Here is a 15,518-nt window from a genome sequence, read left to right as displayed (position 1 = left end):
CTGTACTAACAATAAAATTATGTTTTTAACTACTATATCAATTATATCGAGGAGAACTGTTGTGTTGTTTGGTATTTGTAATGTTTTATTGTGGTTTCACAGATGCCTTGGGTTGGGAGTCTGCTGAGAGTGATGGAGCCGATTCAGATGAGGATGCGGAGTTGGATGACGATGACTCTGAACCAGATGAGGATACTACAAGTAACACTCCCAGACCTAGCTCTACTCAGCAGCAGCAGAGACCACAATATGGAAAGCCTAGTTCCAGCAAAAAAACCACAGCAAGCAAAAAGAAACGGACAACACCTAAACCATTTTCGTCTGCAGAACTAGCGAGCATCCTTACGCAAGTTATTTCTTCTGGTAATTAAATAATTCTGTATTATTATTATTATTATTATTATTATTATTATTATTCTTGTTATAATTTATATATCATCATGTTATTCTAATCGTCATCATGTAAAGTTTTATTTTTTAAGCATTTACTATTAAGTGTTTTGAAATCCTCTATAGTCTTTAATGCAGCAGATGCTCCTGTGAGCTATGCTAGTCTGGCTTTTTGTAAGTCTGTGGAGATTTAAATGCTGGAAGTTAGCTATTACATTATACAGGGAAGCCACAAAATGGGCGTACCCCCAATATATATCACTTGCTTTGTGAATGTTGGTACCATGCTACTATGGTAACCGTGCAGTTATAAACAAACATGGCTGACCAGAGTCGGTTTACCATTGAACAAAGATTAGTGACAGCAGTTTGACTTCAACTGGAGCAATGCATTCAAGAAAACCCAGTCTTTAATGAAGAAGTGGAGAGAAATCCAGCCCATGTCTTGGTGTGGGCTGGACAGAGTGCAAAGATTTTCGGCCCTTTCTTTTTTTTTACTTGGTTATTTAACGACGCTGTGTCAACTACTAGGTTATTTAGTGTCGATGGGAGTGGTCATAGTGAGAGGGTATTTGGCAAGATGAGGCCTAGGATTCGCCATAGATTACCTGGCATTTTCGCCTTTCGTTTGGGGAAAACCTGGGAAAAAATCCAACCAGGTAATCAGTCCAAGCAGGAATTGAACCCAAGCCTGAGCATAACTCCAGATTGACAGGCAAGCGTCTTAGCTGACTGAGCTATGCCAGTGGCTTGGCCCTTTCTTCTTCGAAGGTTCCGTTAATGGGCCAGCCTACCAGGACATGCTTAGTGAATGGTTGATGCCACAATTGCAAAGAGCTAGTATCGAAGACATTGTGGTCCTGCAAGAGGACGGAGCAGCAGCACACTTCGCATTGCAAGTGCGCCGATACCTGAATACAACCTTTCCCAACTGGTGGATTGGAAGAGGATCTGCAGATGATCAAGCTCCTTTTGCCTGGCCTCCACGAAGTCCGAACCTCACAACACCTGATAATGCTCTCTGGGAATTCATCAAGGAAATCACCGCTATAACACAACGGCACAATTACGAGCAGCTGTGGAAGATGCCTTCAACGAAGTGACCCTTTATTATCTCCGCAAAACATCTTCCAGGACATGGCGCAGAATTCAGCTGTGCTATGAAAAGTGAAGGTCTTCATACCGATGTCTTGGATCGTTAACTATGAGATACAGTAGTGGCAAAAAAAACTGGACTGACCCTCGTAGCTGATTTCAGAGCCTTGTTCACTCAGAGCACGATAGACTGATAACTAAGACTTTCGTGGTTCGAATCCTGCCTGGGAAGGAAACTTTTTTTTGTTCCTTATTCAAATTTATTCCCAATACTTTTCGATTGTAGTGATATTTTACTACTTAATTAACTTATTATTTCCAGAACATGAATTTTACCAGCAATCGATAAGTATTGGAAATAAATTTGAATAAGGAACAAAAAAAAGTTTCCTTCCCAGGCAGGATTCGAACCACGAAAGTCTTAGTTACCAGTCTATTGTGCTCTGGAGTGAACAAGGCTCTGAAATCAGCTACAAGGGTCGGTTCGGTTTGTTTTGCCACTACTGTACATGTCCATATCAATCAATCAACCATACCCATCGTAGTGTCATAATCAGGGAACGGATTTATATGGACTAAAAATATATGAAATATGTAAATATATATGTAGTTATTTTTACCAAAATATGGAATTAAATATGGATTTTTACCAAAATATGGAATTAAATATGGACTTAAAATTATAAAAAAATGACTATGTACGTTAAATATTGGTACATTTTAATCAAACTAAACAAAAAATATAATGGACGTACCTTATCTTCCAATGTAGTTTCAACAAAACACAATTTTTATTGTCTGTTACCATAACAATAGGTTACAAACATTTCTTTCAAGTGCTGAAAAGTGAATCTTCTTCTATTGTCTCTGAGGATAGATTTATACTGACTAAAAGAGCGTTCGACGTCACAAGAAGTAACTGGTACATAATTCAATTTCACAATGTCTGCTGGGGATAAGTCCAAGTTAATCTTCACTGTTGATTCACCACTCATCACAGCAACAACCTTTTGTAGTTCTTCATATCCAGGGTTTTTTGAAAGTACAGTGTCCACCTTAGCTCTTACTGCATCTGCAACTTTACCTCTACCACGATTCAGTTGTTCCACAGTACTATTTATAATTTCAAAACTTTCAGATAGTGAAAGGTGCCTATTTTGGAGACTTTTGAGCGTTTTTATGATGCATGAAAATGTATGCTGAATGTGAGCTAAGTCATTCTTCACACTTATGTCACAGGTAACTGTTTTCGCAGTATCAATTGAGACTGCATCTTCAGAGTCCAATGCAAGGAGAACATTGTTAATAGAGTCTATATGTTCGGCATAATATTCAACTGCTTCTAGCCATGTACCCCATCTAGTTAAAATTGGCTTTGGTGGCAATGGAATTTCAGGGTACATTTCTTTCAACACGTTAACTCTACTGGGAGCTTTGAGAAATACTTTTTTCACTGATGAAATCAACAAATCTACTTTAGGGAAATTGTCTCTGACCACTTCTGCCACACGATGAAATGCATGCGCCACACAAGTAAAATGAGTCAATTTAGGATATACAACAGATAATGCTTGTCCAGCTTTGACCATATAAGGGGCAGCATCGCTAATAAAGAATAACACATTATCGTACATAATACCCTTTGGCCACAGGATACCCATAGCTTCGTTGAACAGTTTAACTATAGTTTTGTTATTGCACTTTTCTAGAACATCACAATGTAAAAGAATTCGTTCAGAATATTGTTCACTTAACAAACCGATAACTACATTACCAACAAGTCTACCTTCTTTGTCGGGGGTCTCATCAATGGAAACCCAAATTGAACTATCTTTAATTTCATCTCTTATCTTCTGTATTGTCTCATCGTAGATGGATGGAGCATACGTCTTCCTAAGTGTTGACTCATCCGGGATTGTATGTTGAGTATATTTTTCAAGGAATTCCCTGAAGACCTTATTCTTTAGTTTGTAGAGAGGAATATCAGCAGAGATGAGAGAACGGCACAGGTCGATGTTAAACTCAGATCTTACATTCGATGTTGTTGGTTGTGTTAAAAACAATTGTCTCTGCTTGGAATTTAGTTGTTTGTTGGCCTGATGTTTACTAGTTGTAATGTGTTGTTGCACCAGGAACTTTTGTGTAGATGATACTGCACACTGACACAAATTACAAAATAATATTTTATTGTCAGTTGATAAACCATCTTCTTTAAATTCTGAAATGTAACTTGTTAGTTTTGATTTTAAATTGACTGAATGACGTACTTTTGGCATATTTACCGTCTTTATAGTATGATTTACAAAACTGAACCTATGTGTACTCTGACTGGCATTTAACTGTTGAGCTGCACAACTGAAGTCTGTTAAAAATTTTAAATTAAATTAATACAGTTTTGTAACTTACTTTCCCATTGTTGATAGGACTGCTAATTTTCAAATAACTCTGATGTTAAAGGGATTACTGAACATGTGTTTAAATCTCTATTGTTGAAATGTATTTTTAAAAGTTAATGGAATTTTGTTTTGTTTTATTGTTAAACCTAATATAATATGGACTGTTTTATATGAAATATGGAAAATATATGGAAATTAACGAAAATATGTACTAAACTCTAAAATATGGAAAAATATGGAAAATAAAAGTAGGATTTTTCAACCCTACACATTGTGAAACATAAAGATAATGCAAAATATAAATTATATTAGCTTTATAAGTAAATATGTATTTACATATAAATCCTTTCCCTGGTCATAATACATGGGGAGCACGCCCACTTTGTGACTCACTGTATATGTGGTAATCAGAATTCTTATTTAAAAATCGACAGGACGACAGAGGATTTATAGGTTAAATGTAATTGCATGAAATGTTTATGCTCTCGGTTGTGTGTTATTGTGATATTTAGATTTTTAAAAAATGGGTTGTTATTGATACAGACTATGAATATGACTGAGAGTGAAAGAAACTTAATGCGATTTACTGTATATGTTTTATTATTAAGTATTATTTTTCCTTAATTTTTTTATTGAATATACAGTATACCATATATCTGTACAAGTATTTACAGTGGAATTACTGTTTCATCTGAATTGGTTTGCTGGAGACCTTTTAATATGGGTTTGTGATAAAAGAAATAAGAAATATAATTCATATAAGAAAGTAGTCTGTCTGGAAAACACCGTATCACTATAAAAGTCTGATCAGTTGTTAAGGACGTCAGTTGTTGAAACTTCCGTGAGATTTTAGGGACGTCATATGTTGAAACTTCCATGACATTTTAAGGACGTCAGATGTTGAAACTTCTGTGACTTTTTAAGGACGTCAGATGTTGAAACTTCTGTGACATTTTTAAGGACGTCAGATGTTGAAACTTCCGTAACATTTTTAAGGACGTCAGATGTTGAAACTTCCGCAACATTTTAAGGATGTCAGATGTTGAAACTTCCGTGACATTTTATTCATTTGACTCTCGTTATTCACGTTGAAGACCGAAGTTCTTATAAATAGGGTCATTGTAAAATGGTGAATAAAATACATCAAAATCGGTAAATAAAACTACTGTAATTAGTTAAAAAGTCGTTATTTAAATATATAATTCGTGAAAAAGTCTATATTTAAACATGTAAATTGTGAAGAAAATGTTTGAAAACAAACATTGAAATCATTTTTTTTAATTTGTAATAAAGGACTCATTCTCCTACATTATTCTTTAGTCTTTCTTGCGTACTCATGCTGTGAAAATATATTTTAGACATTTCTTCCTACTGTGTTAGTATGTAACAAAACTGAGCATTGTGCATGTGTGACACACAGATTTTCATTTTTCACAACTGAGCACCAATGCTTTCCACATGATAAAACATGAAAGACTAATCCATATTCGTAATTATTTTGAAAGTGTCATTGTCGAAAATAGAAAAATGATATTTCGTGACTAATGAATGTATGATTTTATCAATATTCGTAAAAAAAATCGCGTTTAACACAAAAAATTGTCAAGATTCTAAAAAAAAAAAAAAAAAAAAAAAAAAAAGTCTCGACAAGTCGCGATCGTAAAACGTATCTACAGACCAAGATTTGTTTATATCTATTGAAATTTTAAATCTCTGACTCAGCAGAAATTTATGAAAAAATGATTTGCAAAAATCAGGTGTCTACTTATGTATGAAACAGACCACCTCTAATAATGTATAAATGCAGAGAAGAGATAATATATAAGGTGAACCGTAAGTAATGTCATTAATTGCAGGGTTATTCTTTGAGATATTTCAAACAAAAAGGTTTAATACAATTTTGCTCATTTTTTCTTCCATTTTGAGTAAAAAATTGTTTTATATTAAACATATCATAGCGTGTTTTGAGAAAGCTATTGATTTAATTCCCAATATGCTCAGTCAATTTAAGAGATCAGTGTATTATGATAATAAATTATTGAATGAATTTTAGTTTTGTTCTTTAAATGTGTAAAAATTTTATCCAAACAAATGTAACATTTTAAAACTTCTTTTCAGTACGAAAAGTTAATTTCTTCAGATCAAATTTCTGCACATTTAAAGGACAAAACTAAAATCCTTTCAATAATTTATTGTCATAATACACTGCTCTTTTAAATTGACTGAGCATATTGGGAATTAAATCAATAGATTTCCCAAAACAAGCAATGAAATTTTTCATATAAAACCATTTTTATCTCGAAAAGGAAGCAAAAACAAAGAAAATTGAATTAAACATTTTTGTTTGAAATATATCAAAGAATAACCCCTTGAAATTAATGACATTACCTACGGTTCACATTGTATAGAGATATAAAGTTCTCGAGAAATGTCTTTACTTGGAGTCAATGCAATTTTAATCAGTCTAGTAAAGTGTTGGGTTTTTCATAAAGTTTCATAGGTTTTGGCAAACTGATTTACGGCTCATACATTATTTTTAAACACTTGAACGAAGCTCATTCCTCAAAGACATGGAACAGAGACAAAGAATAATGTGTGCGAATTTTTCCAAACAATTTTAATATGGTAGGATTATCATTGAAAATAAATCAATGTATTAAATGAGTATCAAATTTTTTTCACTATAAGGTTCGATCTATCTCAGATCTACTCAACATGGAAAGCAGTGTGGGCTCATTTCTAAAATAAATCAATTTTCCAAGTTGTCGTTCCGTACATTTGAAAGAAGATTTGTAATTTGCAGGAATGTCTGAAGCATTACTCTGGATTTCCTCATCCATGGAAGAAGTCGCCGAGGACAGAGATACAGAAGAGGACGAGGAGGGCATCCCTCTCCTTCCTCTCACTGAGGACGCTATGAATGCTATGGACAACCCCCAGTTTCTCAACTTGCTTAAAGCTCTGAGCATAGTCCCACCTTCAGATGAACAGGTTATGCTTGTCACATTTTAGCACATTTTTCGACCTCTTATGTAATTCCAGAGGTTTCTAAGCTTTTTTTCGGTTCATGGCGCCATTATATCTCACAAGGAAAGGTAAAGCAATATACACTAGCGTCCAAAAGTTAAGCATAATTCAATATTTTGTTCCCAACCTATCAGAATGGCACCAAACTTGTACAAATGAATCACACAGGATCTGGTATGTAACAGAGTAACACATGTGAGCAAATTTTGTCTTATTGTGGCCTAGGGACACATTTTATATAGTTACGGTACAAAATCTATCACTTCCACAATAATGATGGTGCTGAGCGGTTAATATGGGGTGTGATCACCCCTCATGGCTACACAGGCATCACAGCGCCGTGGCATGCCCTCTATCAGGTGGTTCAAGAGCTCTGCAGACAGCTGTTCCCATTCCAGACGAAGAGCATTACAGAGGGCTGGAAGTGTCCTTGGTGGAGGCTGGCGGGTTGCAACTCGTCTTCCTAATGCATACCAGGCATGCTCTATAGGGTTCAGATCCGGGGACATAGCTGGCCAGTCCATGCGCTTGATGTCTTCCCCCTCAAGATACTCGTCCACCAGGTTGGCTCTATGCGGACATGCAATGTCGTCCATAATGATGAAGTGTGGACCAACTGCACCTCAGAAAAGTCGCACATGTCGTTCCAATACCTCGTCTCTGTATCTCTGGACATTCACAGTACCAGTTGCGAAGATGTACAGATCTGTATGTGAGAGATTTCGGTCTGTGTCTAACCTGCTTCCAGACGTCCGATTATTCCACCCTTCAAAACAGGGTCCAGTTGGTGTCTCTGTGGCATGTTGCTGCTGTCCTGTATACATTGTGATAAGAAACTACCCTCTGTTCACAATGAGAGAACAAGAACGGATGAGCCGCACTGGGTCTGTTTGCTTACCTTCTAAACACGTGTTTATCCGGAGGGGAGGCGGAGGTTGGAGTACCCCTCCCTATGCACAAGTACGATGCGGCACACACTGTGATAAAGTTTTATAGCGAATGCTCACAATTTTCCCTTTCATTTCTCTGTTTTACGAATTATGCTTAATTTTTGGACACTAGTGTAAAACAAATGGTGTCATCAAAATGACACATACTTTCTCATAAATTTTGTGCATTGCAAAACAATTTAGTTTTCCTTCTTACATTATCATTTATGTGTACATTCCTATCTACTTCACATAAACACAATTGTACATTACACTTTACGTCCAATCTCCCCCACCGTCGTCTTGTTTGACAGACGTGCATACACTGACACATTTCCAAACATATGCACAGATTCGAAAATTCGCATAAAACAGCTCTTCATAGAAATAGAAGAAGAAAGAAAGAGGGAAAGATATGATGAAAAATGTTGTTGTTGTTATCTAATGCCGGGCTTTGGCAATGAAGCCATTAGCGTTCTTGCTCTCCAATATTTCTCTGTGGTGGATCCATCAGGTAGAACTTCACAGGTTATGAGATGATCTTCAGTCATTTCTTCTTCTTTGTTGCATAGAGGACAATTTGGATTTGTGTAAAAATATGATGAAAAATATGTAATAGCTATTTACGATACAAGTGTTAAAAATATAATTTTAGTTTGTCCACTATTGTATTCCCTCTCATGAAAGTTTCTCTCCGAGTTGTTTATAACTACATTTAATTCTTAATTGGTTCATCTAGTTTTCAATAAAATACTGTAGTTCTTGAAGCTATTTATTTAATTTGTGTATGTGGACCTGTGAAATTTCTAACTTCTACATTTTTACACAAATTAATCTGAAACTTTTACCACATATTTCTTACAATATGGACGTGTAATACACATTAATGTTCACTTTGATATTCCAATTAGTTTACTTATAATTAATTTTTATTGTTTTTTTTTTAATACTGAATTATAATTGTCCCAATTTTCAAAGTTTACATATTTTTTTTTTAATTTATATTTAATTTCGGAATATGTATGATAAGAACTTTCTTGTGTTAAATTTTAACGTACCTTGTTAACATGTTTCGACCTATTTTGGGTCATCTTCAGAACTGGTCGTTGTTGGTCTTGGTGCCTCTTGTTTCCTGTGAGGGTGCATTCGTAGTGTAGAGTCAAAGAGTGTATGTGTTTTGAAATTGAGTTGTGTGTTGAGAATATCGTTGGGGTGCGTTTTCGTGTGTCTATATATTTCAAAAACCTCCACATATGCAGAACACATCACAAATGCCAACCACACCTACAGAGACGTCAACACAGATATGAAAATACTGCACATCCAACCAAAAAGCCAGAAACTCAACACACTAGAACAATATGAAATATACAGACACACGAAAACACACCCCAACGATATTCTCAACACACAACTCAATTTCAAAATACATACACTCTTTGACTCTACACTACGAACGCACCCTCACAGGAAACAAGAGGTGCCAAGACCAACAACGACCAGTTCTGAAGATGACCCAAAATAGGTCGAAACATGTTAACAAGGTACTTAAAATTTAACACAAGAAAGTTATCATACATATTCCGAAGTGTTAAAAGTTGTGTAATCAAGATGTATTATATTTAATATATTCCTGATAGATTTATGTAAAATATGGCACATGCTTTTCATATTTTTTCCAGTTACTTTTTGAGAAAAAAAATATTTACCCTTGTAGTTGTTAATTTTTCAATTTTTTAAAACTTATCACATCCTCAGCACATGGTCATTTGAATATTTTCAATAGCAGAAGAAAACACACATGTCAATTTACTTCACATGCTTCTGTGGATTCCTGTGCAAAATTTCACTGAGAATGGAGAAAAACTGCATTCATTAGAGCATTTTGAATGTTACAGAATGTTGAAAATTGAAAAATTGAGAAAACGATTATCAAAGTACAACATGTATATGATCTATACTATCGATGTCCTTCCTTCCTATATAGTAGGTCTACTACACACATTTTTGTCCTACATAACAGTATGAAATATGTACTGAATGAAAAGTAAAATTAGTTGGAATGAAGAATAAAGTCTGTGAAAATGATGGCTGAGTGTCAGTTTAAAGGGCTGCAGCTCCACATACACGCTGGTCCCTTTAAATTCGTCCTGAGGGGTTTTAAATTGTCATAGGACCAAAGAAGCACAAATTTAGAAAACTGAAACATTATTTTTTCAGATTTAAAAACAAAATTTCCATTTTTTAATGGTTTTTTCGTTATTTTCACTGATCCATAACCTTAACCATGAATATTAATTTTCAAAACTAGACCTGACATTGTTTGAATTGCTTTATTAATCAGTTGTGATTGCTGTGACGTCTGGTGAGAAAAATACTTTTCATATAATAGTTTTTAACACACTTGCATAGCATTAAAATATTAACTTTTAAAAATGGCTGTGTACACCTTTTCCAGTTGTATTTCAGAAAATATAAATTTAATTTCAGAAATTATCAATTGTATTTCAGATTAGTCAATTCAATTTCAGATAGTATCAATTGTATTTCAGAATATCTCAATTGTATTACAGATTTGTCAATTGTATTTCAGAAATTATCATTTGTATTTCAGAAGTTGGTGGTGATTGTGCTCGTGCAGTACAACACAGTACAATTCATTATGCTGCAGCTTTATAGCTATGGAGAATATGCCTGTCGGATGCTAAAATGCAATAAAGTTGAGGATTCCTTAAACCCATTTTCCATTTTTTTTAAATATATGTTAAAATCTGAAGTATTTCTACATTTGTTGTTTTGTGAAATAAAAGCGACTATGTAATCTTAAATGCATTGCTTATTTACTATACAGTAATACATATGTAAAATTACTTAATATTGTTCGTATGTAATAATTTGATAAATAACTTTGGAATTTATTACTACATTAAGAAGTACAGTACAAATTCGATAAATAACTTTGGAATTTATTACTGCATTAAAAAGTACAGTATTTTACGTACAGTACAGTACATTTTTAAAAATCCTTATATGAAATCCAATATACTTTATAAGAATAAAAATAAAACAACAAATTGAAGATACAAAATCTGAAATATATTTGATATAATTTGAAATACAATTGACAAATCTGAAATGCATTTGATACCATCTGAAATACAATTGACTAATTTGAAAAACAATTGGTACTATCTGAAATTGAATTGACAAATCTGAAATACAATTAATACTATCTGAAATTAAATTGACTAATCTGAAATACAGTTGATAATTTATGAAATTAAATTGATATTTTCTGAAATACAACTGGAAAAGGTGTAGAAAAAATAAGACATTTGACTTGACTTATTATAAATAAACTGGTATCGTTTAATTAGATTTATGTAATTAATTTTTGGCAAATTTACATAAAATAGCTAGGCCTACATTATATTTATAATGTTATATTCATATTTACTTTACGAAGATTGGCATGAATGTTAGAGTCTACAGATTTTGGCTTTATTTCACACTTGCGTAACAAATGCATTTATGCAAAGTGATCGTAATCCTACTACTATCCGAGGTACAATGAGACACTCTTCATTAACGGTATTGTATTTTATTTACATGCCATGATATTCATACTTGCTTCACAGTTAGAATATGGAACATATAAAAAAATCTTAATAGCATTACATAGTCTTACTTAATTCATAGTCACAGTCTAGCAGTGGCATAGCATGAAATTTTGAGCAGGGGAAGCTAATTCAAGTTGTCCTTCATGCAATATGAGAAAACGTATTACAAAAATATAGTCTTAAAATAAATAGTAATGAATGTCAAGTCAACAGTCGAAGATTGGTTGGAACCTCGTAAGTAACACCAATTAATAAGGCATGACCTCAAATGGTACGTAGTAAAATATGATTCACGGTTTACACATATCTCTAACAAATAGACACGTATATGTATAACATTAGCTCACTCCCTGTCATAGTTAGAGAAATCACAATATTAACGGTCAATAGATAAAGTATTAGTATCATTACGTAAGTATGCATCTGTCTTTTGCTTGTGTCCTTCATTGACAGCAAGGGAGTCGGTCATTTGTTTTTTAGATCACACTTTTGTTCGTAAATCAGTCTTGATAATAGAATTGTCCTAAAAAATTCAAGTAAATTGGTGTCAGGAACTGTTACTTCACTCATTATTTATTATATCAGCCACAATGCACACTAACACTTCAACTGAACACAACTGACGAAAAGGGATAACTCAGAAACTACTTATTTTCAATGTCAAAGCTAGCTTCTTGCGAGCCTTGCGACCAGGGTAGTTTAGTTAGAAAGGGATGGAAAATCTGCGGGGTGGGTTACACAGAAGAATGAGTGAAAGAAACCAGTCTGCTTGGAAGCTGGTGTGTGCAGGCTTCTTGTTTACTGCTGCATCACAAATCATCCTGAGCTGCCGCATCACAATATTTAACCCGTAAATATAAATTCCATTAAAATTAATAAATAATTTTGTCCATAGATTGCAGGTTTATTATGAAATTATTATTAAGTGGGGAAGCTGAGCTTTTTAGCTTACATTAATGCTACGCCACTGCAGTCTAGTTGAAATATACATATAAAAGAGTTTTACAATATACCGAATGGTTTTATAATATAGGCCACTAGTTCAATACAAGGGTTTAGTAAAATACAATAATATACAAGGGGTTAGTATTGATACTTAATTCAAGACATAAATATACATACAGCATTGTTGAATGACATAAATTCATCTACAGATGGCTAATGGAAGCGTTTGGACTTGAAAAATTCGAAACGAAATGTAGAAAATTATGTCAACCATCATGAAGTGATGAGTGTAAAAAGTACAACAGAACTTCTTTCTTGGAAAGGCACAAATGAGTTTTGCTTTCTAATTAATTGCTTCAGATTTTTAGATAGTAATTCAGTTGTGAAAAAAATATAGGTTGAAGATATGTTTACTTGAATACTTGATGGAGGAAAGGATCATTTAAAACTAAAAGATAAAAGAGTAGGATAGATGTATTGAAAAACATTGGAGACTGAATTGGCTTTACGGTGTGTGTATACTTGTGTTTTTGTTCACAGGAAGCATACTGGCGAATACCAGCTAATCTTAGTGCATCAGACCTCAGGAAGAGAGTTGAGGTTATTCATCAAGCATTAGAAGGACGTCTGACCGCACCAGATAGTAAGTATATTAATCTATGAGAATAGAGAATAATATGTTAAAATGAAACTGAGGTTAGTCTTAATAAACTTCTAGCGCAAGAAGTTGGGTCTCAGTTGTAATTTATTTCATTGGTACCTGTGATATTTTTATCGTTATCATTATAAACAATGTCGTCATTGATTAGTCGATATTTTATAAATGTAACTGGAATGCTTTATCTGCAGACTTACTAAAGGCTTTACCACCTTCTTCTTCTTCTTCTTCTTCTTCAGTCCCTTCTGCTGCTAAGCGTCGGGTTCGCCTCTCTCCGTCCATTTCATCCATTTTTCCCTGTCTCTACAACATTCTCTTCATCTCTGCCATTGTTTTTCCTTTCTGTTGGCCTATTCTTTCTATTGTATCCTCCCATTTAATCCTTGTTCTTCCTCTTCTCTTTCTTCCTTCCACTCTCATTTCCATCACCTGTTTAACCTTCCTTTCCTCTCCCATACGATATACATGCCAAACCATTTCAACTGCCTTTCATTAATCACCTCTGTTAATGCTTTTCTCATTTTAACTTTTTCTCTTATCCTGTCATTCCTTATCCTATCTCTTCTGGTCTTTCCTACAGTTCTTCTAAGATATTTCATTTCCACTGCTGTTAATTTACTTCGATGTTTATCTAAGAGTGGTAAGCTTTCGGTACTATATTGTATTATAGGTTTAATTATTGAATTATATATTTGTAATAACCAAAAATGTATTTAAAATAGGCTTAAGGACTTTACTAATGGACGGTAGTATATTATGCACACTATTTTGTTGTTTTGCAAGTATAGTGAGTAAGCAGAGAAACATAGTGAATCTCCAGTGATTTATATTGGGTGTGCACTGCGTTGTAGTGAAAGTGCAGTGAGCTTCAAGCAATTCTGATAGTTAAAGTGGCAGAGAAAAGAGATTGATTGATTTACAGTGAAAGGGTGTGAGTTATAGTGAATGTGCTAAAACAGCTTGCAATAAGGTCTAGGCTAGCGATTTTGAGGTTAATATAGTAAGTATGATTCTATGGACTAATAAGGGTGTCATTGATGTTTTGTTCTATGTGAAGTGTTGCATCAGTGAAGAAATGTGCTGTGTCAGTGAAGTGTGTTTGTATCAGTGAAGTTTTATAGTGGTAATGCAAAGTATTTGAACAGTGAAATGTTTTTGAAGTGTTAGTGAAATCAGGATAGTGTCAGTGAAATGTGTCGTAGTTCGAGTGCAGTGAGTGAGTTGAGTGAAATGAGTGTAGTGCTGAAAGGTACTTGCGCAGGTATGAACATATCATACATACTCGTGAGTTTTTTTTTTTTATACAGTCTGCATGCTTCATTACTGTGGAGTAGTACTACATGCATTGGTTTACCTTAAACTATGTTCATATAATTACTTTATATTGTTCTAAGAGTTACTTTATAGGCAAAATAGATGGATGAATTTTGTACTTTTCTTTCATTGTAATTTGTCAAACTGTATATTGTTAGTAAATTTGATCAAGTTCTTCTGGTATTTGTGCATAAGTTTGTCTTTATTCACTGGCCAGTTTTCAGACTTTAGAACTACCGCTTTCAGAATGTCTCTTTCTCTCTCAAGTAATTTACAATTGTATAACAAATGATCTATCATTTGTTCGTCATTGTTGCATGGACATAATGGGCTATCTATAATTTTATATTTATGTAGATAAGATTTTATATTTCCGTGTCCTGTTATTATAGTTGTGAAGTTTGGGGTTATGTTAAGTTTCAATTTTAACCGATCGTTTATATTTGGGAAGAAAGATTTTGTGATTTGTCCTTTTGCTGTGTTGTCCCATTCGTTTTGCCACTTCACTAAACTGAGATTGTGTATTTCACCTTTCACTGCACTTTTTGGTGTCTTGCTGTAGCTCTCTGGAATATCCTCGGAGCGTGCTGCCTCCTTCGCAAGTTGATCTGCTAATTCATTCCCCTCGTGTCCAGCGTGGGCCTTCATCCAGTTGAATTCTATTTTCCACTTCTTCCTCTTCGCTTCCTTTACTTCTCTTCTGATTTCTTCTATAAGATGCGTATGATTTGTTTGATTTCTAAGGGAGTCTAATGTTATCCTGCTGTCTGTAAATATTGAAATTGTTTGCTGTTGACTTTCCAGAGTCTGTACATGTTGAATATGGCTAGTTGTTCAGCCTGATTGTTGGAACATTTGCCATTCAGTGCTTCCTCCAGGTTGCTTTCTTTGAATATAGCTATTCCTGCTCCAACACCGAGTTCACCTTTGCTCCCATCTGTGAAGATTTTAATTATATTATATTCGTTGTCCTCTTTTTTCCTTCTCTGATTTTTACGTGGTCAGCTGGATGCTGCCAATGTTTTAACTCCATATCATGGTCAATCTGATTCCTGTTCTCGTGGTCATGTTGGTTTCTGCTTCTTTTGACAACTTGGTAATACTCTGCTGTCTCCTCTATTCAGATGTTTATTGGTAAGTTCGA

The 15,518-nt window shown here is 34.2% G+C and overlaps 1 protein-coding gene across 1 annotated transcript in view; it reads left to right on the top strand.

Annotated features, from left to right (window-relative positions):
• Positions 1-15,518, top strand: part of timeout (circadian regulator timeout) — a 369,648-nt gene that overhangs the window by 344,368 nt on the left and 9,762 nt on the right. Inside the window, exons 25-27 of the mRNA XM_069832667.1 lie at positions 103-363; positions 6,685-6,872; positions 12,943-13,045. Of these exons, the coding sequence (XP_069688768.1) occupies positions 103-363; positions 6,685-6,872; positions 12,943-13,045 (552 nt within the window). The remainder of the gene's footprint in view (positions 1-102; positions 364-6,684; positions 6,873-12,942; positions 13,046-15,518) is intronic.

Source organism: Periplaneta americana, chromosome 8, assembly GCF_040183065.1.
Source record: "Periplaneta americana isolate PAMFEO1 chromosome 8, P.americana_PAMFEO1_priV1, whole genome shotgun sequence".
Classification (NCBI taxonomy): domain Eukaryota; kingdom Metazoa; phylum Arthropoda; class Insecta; order Blattodea; family Blattidae; genus Periplaneta; species Periplaneta americana.
The sequence above is the reverse complement of the archived record's forward strand: the minus strand, read 5'-3'. Positions and strand labels throughout refer to the sequence as shown.